The 14,007-nt window shown below is 39.5% G+C and overlaps 1 protein-coding gene across 1 annotated transcript in view; it reads left to right on the top strand.

Annotated features, from left to right (window-relative positions):
• The window catches only part of ASXL3 (ASXL transcriptional regulator 3), a 248,537-nt gene extending 235,242 nt beyond the window's left edge, over positions 1-13,295 (top strand). Inside the window, 1 exon segment of the mRNA XM_043988310.1 lies at positions 4,842-13,295. Coding sequence (XP_043844245.1) covers positions 4,842-8,579 — 3,738 coding nt within the window. The 3' untranslated portion in view covers positions 8,580-13,295.
• The last annotated feature ends 712 nt before the right edge of the window (positions 13,296-14,007 follow it).

The raw sequence follows: 14,007 nt of genomic DNA on the forward strand, positions 1-14,007 counted from the left end.
CCCCTAATCTTTACTCCAATTAGAAATCAGATTACTTAATTTTATATCCCGGCTTGTATCCTGGATAATTATATTCTCGTTATTAATTGATTTTGTTTGTTTTGAATAAATAACTTAATAATTATTTTTAATGAATAAAAATCTGTCCCTGTAGTCACTGTATCACTCAGTTTTGGGGTCTTTGGACTGACTGGAGAGTTCATTGACCCATTTATTATGCCTATTTTGTTAATAAGTTGCATAGATCAGATTGTTTTCTTGGTTATTAATTAACCACCACAGTGAGGAGATGGTAGCCATTGACTACATTTCATAAACAAAAATAACTTTCCATTTATTGTATGCACCCCCTCTTCTTTCTAGACTTGGTAAGTGGATAATTCCTTACTGTCCAGAAATCTTTGCTTCATGTGTCCCTCCCCACCCCCACATACACATCCCAATAAATGTTGATGATTATAAGATTTTGTTCAGGGAGGCATGAGACATAAGTTTTATTATTGCAGATTCACAACTGCCTAGTTGTATGGTTCAGGGCAGGTCTTCAGTGTCCTGAGTCAGGAAATTCTGAATTCAAATCTGACCTCAATAACTTAATCCTTGTGTGATCCAGGGCAAATCATTTCTGTTTGCCTCAATTTCCTCATTTGTAGAATGGGGAAAATAACACCTAACCCCTGGAGTTGCTGTGAGGATAAAATGAGATAAAATTTGTAAAGAGCCTTGCAAACCTATAATATGTATTATATAAATGTTAGTAGTCATGGTTGTAGTAAGAAGTCAATTTTAATACATGGATAAAGCATGCCTTAAACCCAAATCACTCAGGCTCTCACTGATTGGCCTATAATAGATTCCAGCCCAAGTCTTCATCATTGTCTGGATTCTGATGGCTTAGAATGAGTATAAATAGCAATTGTTTTTGTTCTGGCCAGAAACTCTTAGGGTCTTCCCTTCCCACTTTGATTCTTTTGTAATGGCAAACTAGGCCATCTTTTGCCTTATTTCTTACCTAACCTTAAATCAGTGCATGGGTGTTGCCTCTGACAGACTGAGACTTAGGAAAGACCTTAGCTTAAAAAGGCCAAGGTTCCCCACCACATCTGGGGTCATTGCCAGTCATCCTGATCTGTGTCTTGCCACTAGACTCAGATGACATTGAAGGAGAGAGTGAGGCTGATGACTTTACATAACTCCTCCTTACATAAATCTAATCCATTTGGAAGTCAAGACATCACCTTCCTGATGTCACTTGTCCTATTCAAGAACAAACAATAACAAAAATGCTGTAGAGAACTTTGAACAGCCTAAGCATTGAGAGTTAATATAGATATATAAAAAAATTATCTGACATAACCCAAGCTCATGGCATCATGTATTCATGAAGGTCTCAGCTTTCAAATACCAAAGTTTTAATGAAAATGAGTCTTACATAAGCAAACCAAAAGAAACTACGTGAATGGATTGAACATTCAGAAGAAAGCAACCTGAATGAATTTAAACTTAGGACTTAAAACCATGTCACTAGAAATCATTGAGAGAAGGGAAAATGAGTGCGGGGTTGGAAAAGTAAGGAACCAACATTGATAATAGACTTCATTTATATCAAGTCTATGTTGAAGGAGAAAAAGCTTGTTCAGTGTTTCCTTAGAGAATAGAGATAGGATAAATGGGTAAACAGGGCCAGAAGGTAGATTCTGATTTGAATAATTATAGCTAGGCTGCCTTGTTCCTTTGTGAGCTCCCCATCATTGGAAGTGCATAAGCCAGAGATTGGATGACCATTCATTTAATAAATAGTATGTTTCTCCTATGTATAGTACATTCTGCCAATGATAGGCCATTTTCCAGAGATGTTATCAAGAGGATTCTTAGGTTGAATAGAGGATGGATTAGGTGGCCTCAAAGATCCCTTTCATTTCTGTGATTCTATAAACATACATTGTTATAAAGGGTGAACTTTAGGGGCAGCTAGGTGGCGCAGTGGATAGAGCACTGGCCCTAGATTCCGGAGAATCTGAGTTCAAATCCAGCCTCAGATACTTGACACTTGCTAGCTGTGTGACCTTGGGCAAGTCACTTAACCCTCATTGCCCCACCAAAAACAAACAAACAAACAAAAATGTTGCAACAAATCCACATATTTACAAGACCTGCAAGTAAAATAACACATTAAACTTTTTCTTTTTTTGTCGATCAATGAATATTTATTAAACATTTAATATGTGCTCTGGTACAGTGCTAAGCACTAAGAGTACAAATATAAGTAGAAAAAAGGCAGTCCCTGCCCTCAAGGAGCTTACAATCTAATAGGGAAGACAACGCATAAAAGGTAGCTGTGAAAGGGTAGGGGGGAAGAGACAAAGGTACCTGAGAGAGGGCATGATAGAGAAAGTCTGGAGCACAGCCCGGAGAGCAGTGAGAGGCCGGGCTGGCTTAGGTGATCTACCATGGAGGTAGAATGGAGGTTTTGGGAGGAATCATCTACTCAGGAGGAGAAGGGTCAGGGGCAATTACTATAGATTTGACTTCCAGCTTTTTTATGTTTATCTAGTTTTATTTTCCCTTTTTTTTTCCTAGTTGGATAAACTCAGGGAAGAGTTTCAAAGGGTCTGAGATGTATTATCCTAATCCATCTAGTCACAGAAGTGGTGGGTAGAAAATGGATGCATCTTGAGTAATGGGAGTGAAGTGGCTCTGAGTGATGGAATTTTTCCCCCTCAAGTTAGGATATTGTCTATACCTAGAAGAAAAAAGAAAACTCATGGAGGCTGTGTTGTCCTAAATAATGGCTTTCCTGCTTGCACATGATAGCGTCTCACAGCCATGGTCCTGTTATATTGGGGAAGCATAAGGTATTCTCCACAACTGCAATTCTGTAAATTCATAAGGCTCAGTTCTTGGTATAGTGGAAAGAGCACACTGGATTTGGAGTCAGAAGACCTGGGTTAAAATTTCAGCTCTTCCGTTCACTACCTTGGTCAAGTAATTAACCTCTCGGAATCTGTTTTCTCACCTGTATAATGTGGAGTTTGAACTCAAAGATCTTAAGGTCCCTTCCAGCTCTAAAAGTATAATCTTTTGATTCTATTGTTCACCCTTTTCAATATCAAAACCATTGCATGAAAAGTTGCTAGGCCCCCTATAGAAAGAACTGATAAAAAGAGCACTTGTGGATTGTACATAAATAACCTGGTTGCTGTCTTGTGGAGGGGGGAGGAAAGGGAGGGAGGGAGAAAAAATTGGAACTCTATATCCTATGAAAATGAATGTTGAAAACTACCCTTACATGTAGCTGGAAAAAATAAAATAAATGTTTGTTGCAAAAAAAAAGTTGCTAGGCCTCAACAGAATATGGTGACAAATTATTATAATATAACATTTCATTTAAAATGTTATCCAAAAGAAAGTTCAGTGTTTTTATTGTCACTAGAGTATGATATGTTTCTGTGGGAAAAGATTTTAGATATTAGATTTATCCCTCATTATGTCAAATTAGATTTATCTCATTATGTCAAATATTGGTCAAGGAATGAAATTAAGGTGATTTAAGTCTTAGTATAGAAGAGGTGAACAACAGTGTGTGGACATTTGTACTCAGTAGGAGGGTGCCTTGTTATATTCAGACAAAGCTGTGACCTACATTCTTTATTAGAGATAAAGAATGATACCTGTAATTTCAGTTCACACCTTTTTTCCTTCAGACCTATGATTTCAGTGGTATAGGGAATATTTAGTGAAGAAATCTGACCATTGATAAAAATCAGCAGATGTTCTGTTGTTTATACTCTTAGGTAGTTCTCTGGGGGCACTGAATTGTTAAGTGACTTGCCCAGCATTAAACAGCAAGTATGTGTCAGAGGAAGGACTTGCACTCAGCTCTTCCTGACTCCAGAACTTGGCTCTCTACCCACTACGATTTAAGAAATTCATAATTATTGTTGTTGTTCTTGTTAATAACAACACTTACAGACATGTAGTCTGTTAAAGACCTTAAGGTTTTTTCCTCTATTCTCATTTGAGCCTCATGGCCAACCTATGAAATAGGAACCACTTCATGCCTCTTTTTTCCAGTAAGAAAGAGTATGTGACAAACTGGATTTGAACTTAGGTCTTCCTTAATTCCAAGAATGACACTCTATCTTGTTCCTACATCCTGAATAGGATAACACTTTGCCTGTACTTCCTTTTTTTTTAAATCCTCACAGAAACCCTGTGAGGTAAGTAAAGCACCACACTTATCCCAATTGTACCATTGAGAGGAGCATTCTGAAGGTGAAAAGGATACCTATCATTGGTGACAGAAGGAGAGATAAAAAACTGTCCCCTAACCAAGTCAGCATATTGTGTTTTTTGTTTATTTGTTTTAAATAAACCACAGTAAGAATAGGCAAACGTCAGTTAGCTAGGGAGTTAGTTCTTAATACCTAGAAAGCAAGGTCACTTAAAAACTAAATACCCCTGAGGAGTTTAAGCCAACCACAGACACAATTTTTTAAATGGTTTTTCTAGTTGTTTTCCTGTGTTGATAAAGAGTACTTGCTTCTTTTATTTCAAATGACTGCAGTTCTTGGTTTTTAAGTAGATTAAAAGCAGGTAGAAAATGCTTGATGAATAGTGACAGAGAACTCTATCATTTTCATATTTGTGCTGAGCTGAATCAGCCTGTCTTTATGCCCTAAAGACCTGACCATCACAAGGATTTAGTTATTTCTTATTCCTCTTAAAAAGAAAAATGTGACGAAAGTGCAGCTTGTCCTTCACTATGCAATCGTTAAGTATATTCATTGTAGTAGAAAAATAATATTTCTATTTCTCCCTCCCTTTTCTTTTTTCTTCAGATCCAGCTATCAAAAATTGGGCCTCCTTTTATTATCAAGAGCCAGCCAGTCTCCAAGCCAGAGTCTAGAGCATCCCCTAGCACCTCAATTAGTGGAGGGAGGAACACAGGTGCAAGGACCCTAGCAGATATCAAGGCAAGAGCCCAACAAGCTCGGGCTCAGAGAGAGGCAGCTGCTGCAGCTGCAGTGGCTGCTGCTGCAAGCATAGTCTCCGGAGCTATGGGGAGTCCAGGTGAAGGTGGGAAGACCAGGACCCTCGCACACATCAAAGAACAAACAAAAGCCAAGCTCTTCGCAAAGCATCAAGCCAGAGCACACTTACTCCAGACAAATAAAGAAGCCAGGTTGCCACAGCTTAGCTCAAAGGATGGGCCTCCCACTCTGGAAGTTTCATCTTCTCCTGATGCAAAGATGGAGGGTTCAACTGGTGTCATTATAGTTAATCCAAACTGCAGGTCTCCTAGCAACAAGTCCACTCCCCTCCGGGAGAGTACAACTTTATTGCAGCAGTCACTTAATCCTGCTAAGCTACCAGAAACTGCTACTGACATCTCTCTGCACAGTTCTGATGAAAATATACCTATGTCACATTTGTCTGAGAAAGTTATTTCATCTACCTCTTCTGAAAATAGTGGTATGCCCATTCTTTTTAATAAAAATTCTGTCCCTGTGTCTGTTTGCAACACTGCCATGTCGGGAACAATTAAAGAACTTCCCTTTGCAAGTTCTGTTGATAAATCCTCTCTTTTAATGTCAGTTGACAGTACAAACACTACAGGCTCTGCTTGTAACTTAAGTATGCTAAAAACCATCCAGGGAGCTGATACTACATGTGTAGCCATTGTACCAAAATGTATCGATAATGCTCCTGTTCCGACTTCCACAGAGGGTTCTGTCTTACCAAACTCTGTTGATGATAAAAGGTTGCCAATAGTGAGCAACAGTGCTAATAGTAATTTAGTCTCCAGTCAATATACCACTGTGCCATCTCCCTCCATTGGAAATAATTTGCCAAATCATGCCCCTCCCAGCTCTGTCCTGGTTCCCCCAGTGGGAGCCAATGGCAGATTTCCTTCTGATCAGGTAGCCATGTCTGGGTGCGATGAGCAGGCCAGCATGTCTATGAGCACCACTGTGAGAGCAGCTCTGAGCTGCAGTGATCGGCTTGCGGTCACAGACTCCTCAACTAAATGCCCACCTATTGCTTTGTTTACTGGAAACATGTTAACAATAAGCTCTTATAACAGCCCTACCAAGTTAGATACTGAAAGCTTGGAAAAAAGTACAGGTGTCAGAAGCAGGACAGATCTCTCTGGCAAACCTCAGCACCCTCCCGGAGGCTATACACCAGCAGCAGTGAACAGATCGATTCCCTGTAAAGTCATTGTCGATCACAGTGCCACACTGAGCTCCAGCTTATCACTTACAGTTTCCATTGAAAATGCAGAAACTGGCTTAGATGTGCAGAGCAGGCCATCGAGATCAGAAACAGCCTTACAAAATGTGGCATGCCCTCAAGTGTCTGTTATCAACAGGCCTGAACCAACAACCGGGGAAAACATGGAACATGGTTTGGGCTTCATTGCTACCAATATGGCAAAGCAAGAAGGCAAACCATTGAATTCCACCTGCACCCATCTCCGGGAGTTGCCTCTTTCTTCTCCTGACAAAGTAGGTGAGGTGACTACACCTAGTCATGGATTTGCTGAACAGTTACAAGGCCCCACTTCTTTCAAAAGTGAAGCAGACACTGCCTGTAGCAATCAGTATAATACAGGTAACTTGATCTGCTGGAACAGTGAAGATGTAATGAGTACAGAACCTCCTGCAGCCAGTCATCCAACTGCTACAAATAAACATAAGGAGTACCTGGAGCAGAATTGCCCAAAGACTATCAAAACAGAACATTCTAGCTATGCCCATGTCTCAGAGTTACACCCTAGGAATCTTATGGCAAAAATTGCTCTTCCTGTGAAGTCAGAAACCCCTGAAATTGAAAAGTGTTTTAGAATGGACACTGAAGATTTCCCTGTACCAGAAATGCCTACCCAGGCTGAGGTAGCCACCCCAGGTGGACAGCAGACCCCAAACTCTAAGGCACCTGTCTCCAGTACCATGGAAGAGACTCTGTCACTGGCCACAGAATCAGTAAAGAGAGTCCCAAGTGGAGGAAGCTCAAGCTGTCGTCTGTCCTCTGTAGAAGCCAACAATCCTCTAGTGACACAGTTATTACAAGGCAACCTGCCTTTAGAAAAAGCACTGCCACAGCCTCGACTAGGAGCCAAGCTAGAAATTCACCGACTTCCCTTGCCTCTGCAAAGTCCCTCAGTGTGCAAAACAGCGTCTGAGAGGAATATCGTTGAAACTCCTGCTAGCTCTCCAAATCCAGATGGTAAGGGCTACTTGGCAGGGACTCTGGTCCCGCTGCAAATTAGAAAGCGAGAAAACCACCCAAAAAAGAGAATGGCCAGGACTGTGGGGGAACACGCTCAAGTGAAATGTGAACCAGGAAAGCTGTTGATGGACACAGATGTTAAAGGGGCACCATGTGTCATCAACTCCAGCATGAATCAACTGGGGCACGGCCAGCCTTTTAAGCAAGAGTGGATGAGCAAACATGCAGCCCAGAGCAGAATTGCCCACAGCCCTGAGTTGAAGCAGCAGAAGAGGTTCCTTCCTCCTTGTAGCTTCCAGCAGAACTTGTTTCACGTTGACAAGAATGGCAGCTTTCACCCCGACACCAGTACCTCACACCGACAGCAGTTTTACCAAATGCCTATGACTGCACGGGGCCCCATTCCTTCAGCTGCTCTGTTGCAGGCCTCTTCCAAGGCCACAGCTGGCTGCCATGCATTTGCCTTCAACAGGCACCTGGAACAGAAGGGCTTGGGAGAGACTGGAATTCCAACAACCTCTCACCAGTTAAGGTTGGCCAGTGTGTTATCACCCAGTATTCCCATTAAGGAAGGTGATGACATAGGCAGCACTGCACATGCCATCCAGAATAAAGCCTTGGTGCATCCACCACCACCACCACCCCTTCCTCCACCCCCTCCCCCACCTCCTCCCCCTCCTCCTATACCACCTCCCCTTCCTAATGCAGAAGTTCCACCTGATCAAAAACAACCACCAGTTACTATGGAAACCACTAAAAGACTTAGTTGGCCACAGCCAGCCGGCATATGTAGCAATATAAAATCTGAACCTCTTTCCTTTGAGGAGGGTCTGAGTAGCTGTGAACTGAGTATGAAGCAAGTGTCTTATGACCAAAATGAAGTGAAAGAACAGTTAAAAGCCTTTGGGCTAAAAAATGCAGATTTCTCTTCCTATATCCTTTCTGAGCCACAAAAGCCTTTTACCCAATTAGCTGCTCAGAAAATGCAGGTGCAGCCACAGCAGCCACAGCCACAGCCACCACAGCCACAGCCACCACAGCAGCTCTGTGGAAATTACCCAGCTATACACTTTGGTAGCACAAGCTTCAAAAGGGCAGCTTCTGCAATTGAAAAGTCCATTGGAATTTTGGGAAGTGTTTCTAGCACTGCTACAGGTCTCTCTACCCAGAATGCTCAGATTCCAGTTCAAAACTTTGCTGACAACAGCAATGCAGATGAGCTAGAGTTGAAATGTTCGTGCAGGCTGAAAGCCATGATTGTGTGCAAGGGCTGTGGAGCCTTCTGCCACGACGACTGCATAGGCCCTTCCAAACTCTGTGTAGCTTGCCTGGTTGTCCGATAGGAGCCAAGTCCAAGGTGCGGTATCCTGTTTTCCTGTGGAGGAGCCAAACAACAGAAACGGAAATGATGAAATTGCAGTGCTTTCTATAATTCTAATTTATTTTATTTTAGTGAAGATTATATTCTTCACAGATGGATTCCTTTCCTCCCTTCCCCACCCCCTTTGCCTTATTATATCTCTTGAAAAGGATGCATCACATCAGAAATGTCTCAGTGGCATGTTGTATGTGGGTTTTATTTTTGTTTTGTTTTTGTTTTCAATAAGCTTGGTTACTATGATTAAAAAAAAAAAAGGGTATTAAGAAGTGTCATTCCCAGCTTTGAAAACAACCTGCCAATGTGGACACATTGTACTATGTTTTCCTAGGTAGTTGATCTGAAATGCCCTGAGATAAATAATTGGATTATTTTGATTAATTTCAACAGAAAATGAAGTCAGAAGAGGGAGATCGTTCTTTTAAATGGTTTAGAATATTACCCTGAAATACCAATTGCAAGAGTTAGCTGTCCTACTAATTCCTTACCTGAACCTACCTTTACCATGGATTATGCCCAGTCATGTTAAGTGGGGGAAGGATCAAATTTAACGGTGTGACTAGGGAGTTATTTGCTTGCTGAGCCTCACATAAGATATTAAGAGAGGTAAGAGTTGAACGAAAAGAACTGTTAATGATTTCCACATTTAGCCCTCCCAAACACTTAATGCAGTAGAATAGCTTGGCCTCTTAAGAGATTTGCACAGGTTTATCCATCTGGGGAAGAAAGTATCCATCCTCAATCCTAAGTGGGTCTCATAGAGCCAATAATGTAACCTTGGCCACACCAATTTATTAAGTCCAGGGTAACCAGTTCTTGGCTCCTATACTATATACTGTTCTTCATAGCTTCATGCATAACCCTTGAAGCAAGATGAAAAAAAAAAATCCCTCCAATTAACGTATGTTGCATATAGGTGAATAAATGGATAGATACGGCAAATGCTTTCCATTTTATTCAGTATAATACATTCATTAGCTATTAGAATTTGAAGGGAAAGGTGATAGTGGCCCTTCATCAATGACACTTCTGAATTCTGGCTTCTCCACTTAGGCCAGACAGACACTACCTTTTAAGTTGACATTGATGATGAAAGCAAATTTCAAACTAGAGGGCTAATTTAGTAGAAAACACTTTTTTAACAAAATGTTTCTCATATTTTGCTGTCTGTATAAATATATTTGACTCTGAATTTGTAATCCTTATTTTAAAAATTACTTCTAGATAATGCATGCTTAAATTTTTTTTTCTTAATTTAATTCCAGACATGGTTAGTGTTGGGGGAGTGGGAGTGCTTTTTTGAGAAAGGGATACTGTATCTTTTAAAATGACCATCAGTATTTAACCAATACAATATGCATGTTGAGGACTCTGTAGCTACTTTCCAAAAGCTTTTGCTACCATCACATCTAAAAACAGTTGTAATTTGGGGGCTCTAGTCACAAAAGCACATGCAGATTGTAGGAAGAAAAATGTAGTGTACCCTTTTTACTCCAAATTAGCAAAAAAATTTGGAGTGCAAGTGAACTCACCCACTGATGTGGCTGTGACCACTAAAATAAACACAAAAACATAGGAGAAATGGTAATTGATGTCTAGGTAGGACCACCTGGCTGTTTACATGTGGGATTATCTTAATAATGTAAATGCTATACCATTCCCTTAGATTTTGTTTTAAGAGTGGACTAAAATGAGCAATTTAAGATTCTAAAATGTTTTCCCTCATATTTATTGTTATATTGCCAAATTCCTTTTGTTAGGTGATCCAAGTCAGTTTTGATTAACAAAAATTACTAATATGGAAAGATACTTTCTACAAATGCCTCTTTTTGTGAAGATATTCAGCTTTTCAATACTTTTGCTACTATCTTTCCCATAAAACTGATCGTTGAAGAAGTTAGGAGTGCACTTAATCCATTCCAAAGGAATCAGGATAGACTTCAGAAGATCTTTAAGCTCCTCTGGTTGTGCCAAGCTTCAGTTTAGTGGTGTCTTTTGTTTTGTATCACATCATATTGTATTTAACTTTTACAAGGGTCAGAGCAAAGAACTTCATTCCCCGGGTGAGCAGAATGACATTAAGAAGATGCTAGTGTATCTTAGTGTGAACACTCCCTAGGAAATTGGAGTGCACATATCCTAGTTCCAAACCCTTTGGCTACGATGTGGATATGAGGCTCTGTTTACACCAGCAGATTCAAAAATACTGTAGCAGTGACTGATATGCAATGTTGAGAGAAATTCTAACCAACAGAACATTTGCACTTTGTATGTGAGATATGAATGCAACTGATGTGATACTAAATTCATTCTTATCAGCTCAGTCATTTTTGTATATTGCTTGCAAGCGGCTTTTGGGGGATAAAGAAAAGTGTCCTTTTGTATCTTTAATTTTTCATTGACTAGGTTTTAAGAATCTGTTGATGGTTATGTATTTAGTCATTCTGTAGCCTAAATCGGAGCGCAATCAAATTCAAAGTTAACTTTTGCTGATTTTTGCCTCTTCTTGCCCATTCTGGTTTTGCTCCAGTTTAGTTTTCTAGCCTAGTGCTTATGCAGTTTGGTGTCACTGAGCAGCTATGTTCACACACTAAAAAAAAAAAAATAGTGAGATTAACAAAGTAATAAGCAACATGAGGGGTCAGATATTCTGCAGGTAGCTATCAAATGCATGTAGAAAAGCCAACATATATAAGTTAAGCCAATAGGGTTTCTCTTTGCTGATTTGTACCAGCTGCCCCCTTTGAGTAAAGATGGGGTAGTTGGCCCATTTCCTTCTTGGTTAATGTTAACATGTGGGCTTTGATATGTGCCCTGTCATACCTGTGGACTCTTGCACCCTAATGTATCCCCATCAGGAAGAAAAATATTTGCACACTTGCCTTTTGTTTGTTTGTTTTGTTTTCCTTCTTAAAAAAAAATCCTAAGTAGCACTTTTGGAGCAGGGGAAGGAAGAAAAGTTGTTTCCCCTCCCTCACCTTCATGATATGCATATACCTGAGGTGTATAATGACAGTAAGGTACCAAGGAGCATCCTAAGAAATGTGTCCTACTGCAAAGTTCATTTCCAATATGAAGATTCTTTTCTTCCCCAGAGTGAGAAAAATAGAAGGTTTGGTGAACTGAGCGCCCTATTTATATACTGTTTACTTGCTGAGATGTAGTCCGTGGAAAATGTAGGTTAACTTGAAGAAAAGAGACTATTGAGGTTGAACCTCTTTACTCAGCAGACTCCCTGTGGTAGCCTGTGTTGTAGGGGTGAGCTAGAGAACCTGTAGTTGATTTCTGGACCCTAGAGATCCTTGCTCAGTTTAACATAAAAGTAGAATAAATCGGTGCATATGGTGCTTTCCAATGCCATCAGAGGTAAAAGTACTCTATGCTGCAGCCTCATTCATTTTACAAACACATGCACAATTTCAGAGTTCTTGTAGCCTCTGGTTGAACAGTTTCTACAAAGTATGGTAAAGTACCAAGATAAACACTTGAATGCTGGCCAAGCTCAGAAGCTCCATCTCCACAAGATTCAGGCCCATGACCATCTCCCAGGTGTGAACTGACCTATTGAAACTGCAGAACATATGTAGACATTCTGTGACAGTAGCAAAGTTGTCCAGTGGTTATCCATATGTTTTCAGAGAATGATGTGGACAGTACTTGGCTGCCATGGGCCTACGTAGCTAGAATGTTTCCTGAATTTTAAAATCCTGTCTTCAGCCCTCATGTGTTGTCACTGTCAAACCAACAGAAAACATTTTTTAGTCTAATTTAAAGGAGCTGCTTTTTTTATAGCACATACTATTTCTCTTTGTACTATATTTGATAGTCACAGAATAATTTAGTCTGTAGAATAACTTTGTTGTATTTGTACTGTAAATGAATGTTACAAAGAAAGTGCTTTACTTGGTTGCCATAATTCTCTTGTACTGCTTGTAAAATATTCTTCCACACCCACAGCCCCCACCATTCCTTACTTCACAGAAACCTAATCTGATTCACATTTCCAGTACAGGGTTTTGTGTGTGTGTGTATGTGTGTGTGTGTGCGTGCGTGCACGCGTGTGGTTTTCTTTTTCGTTGTCAGTATTCTGAATGTTTACATCTGTTTGACATTAGCCATTTAATGCCTTTTTTAAAAGGCAGTATTACTCCTACAGTATAACAGCAAAATGTGAAATCAACCCCAACATAACATGCATGATGAATACAGACTTGGGGTGAGTGCCCCTGCACCATACATAGACATTTTATATCAGCATACAGAAAAGTAAAACCCTCCTTCAGTCCTCTACCAAAGAAAATACTATTCCCACAGGAAAAAAAAAAATAAAAACAAAACTCAGAAATGGTTTGCAAACTCCTCAGAAGGGGGAGCAGTTGATTTCAATGGGACTGCTACAATTTAATACTGTGTTATGCTTGCTTTGATACCTGACTAAATGTGACTGCCTGCAAGAAGCATTTTAACACTTTTTTTAGACAGTATTTTGTTTAAAATTCAGGGATCATGCATTCTTTAATGGTGCTGTTTGTTTTTTATTTGTTTTTTTTCTACAAAAAAAGTGTTGCCTACAAAAGTGACTGCTCACAATACCATAAGTTAAATGAAATGTTTGTCTTTTTCATGTTTCTCTGTTTCCCTCTCCCTAAAGTAACAATTTGGGCTTCAATATTAAAATATTCTGAAGAAAATAAAGAAGTTAAATATAAATGCTTGTCAGTAGTGGGTTTTTTAATCTTTTATTTCTGTGTGGTTTGTTGACACATACTACATCTTGTGCTATTGCATTGGTAATTTGAATCAGTGAAAAAAGGTGGGAGTATGCCTATGGTATTTTTGAAAATGGCTGACCCAGTTGTAGGATTGTTTGGGATGGAATAGTCACTAGTCAGTCTATAGGGCTGATTTACAAATGAGCAAACAAAACCAGACACTTGAATAGACCTACACTATTCTCATCAGTTTTTATCCCTGTCTGATAACAGCCTTTTATAAATATCTTGTCCTTTTTTCTGAATACTTAGCATTCAAATTAGAAATCTTTTGCTATAAAAAAATATTTGCCGTATGTGTAATTTACACTTTGAAAATCCATGACAGAAATTTTTTCCCCAAAGTTGTTCCATTTTAAAACTTTTTATCTGACATTAAAAAAAATAAAGTGAAGGTATTTCTATGTAGAATAAAATAAAAGTTTTCATTTAGTTTTAAGACTTTAGGACCACCTTGTTTATATGAAGATTTCTTATTGACATCTACAAAAGATTTTCTACATATGCCTTATGTTAAGTAATAGTCAAAGCAATTAACTTAAAACACCTTTTCTGTTAAAATTAATCTAAATTTATACTGTGCTTTTATCATTTGGAAATGTAATGACTGGACATGCTAAT

The sequence above is a fragment of the Dromiciops gliroides genome, chromosome 1, assembly GCF_019393635.1.
Source record: "Dromiciops gliroides isolate mDroGli1 chromosome 1, mDroGli1.pri, whole genome shotgun sequence".
Classification (NCBI taxonomy): Eukaryota; Metazoa; Chordata; class Mammalia; order Microbiotheria; family Microbiotheriidae; genus Dromiciops; species Dromiciops gliroides.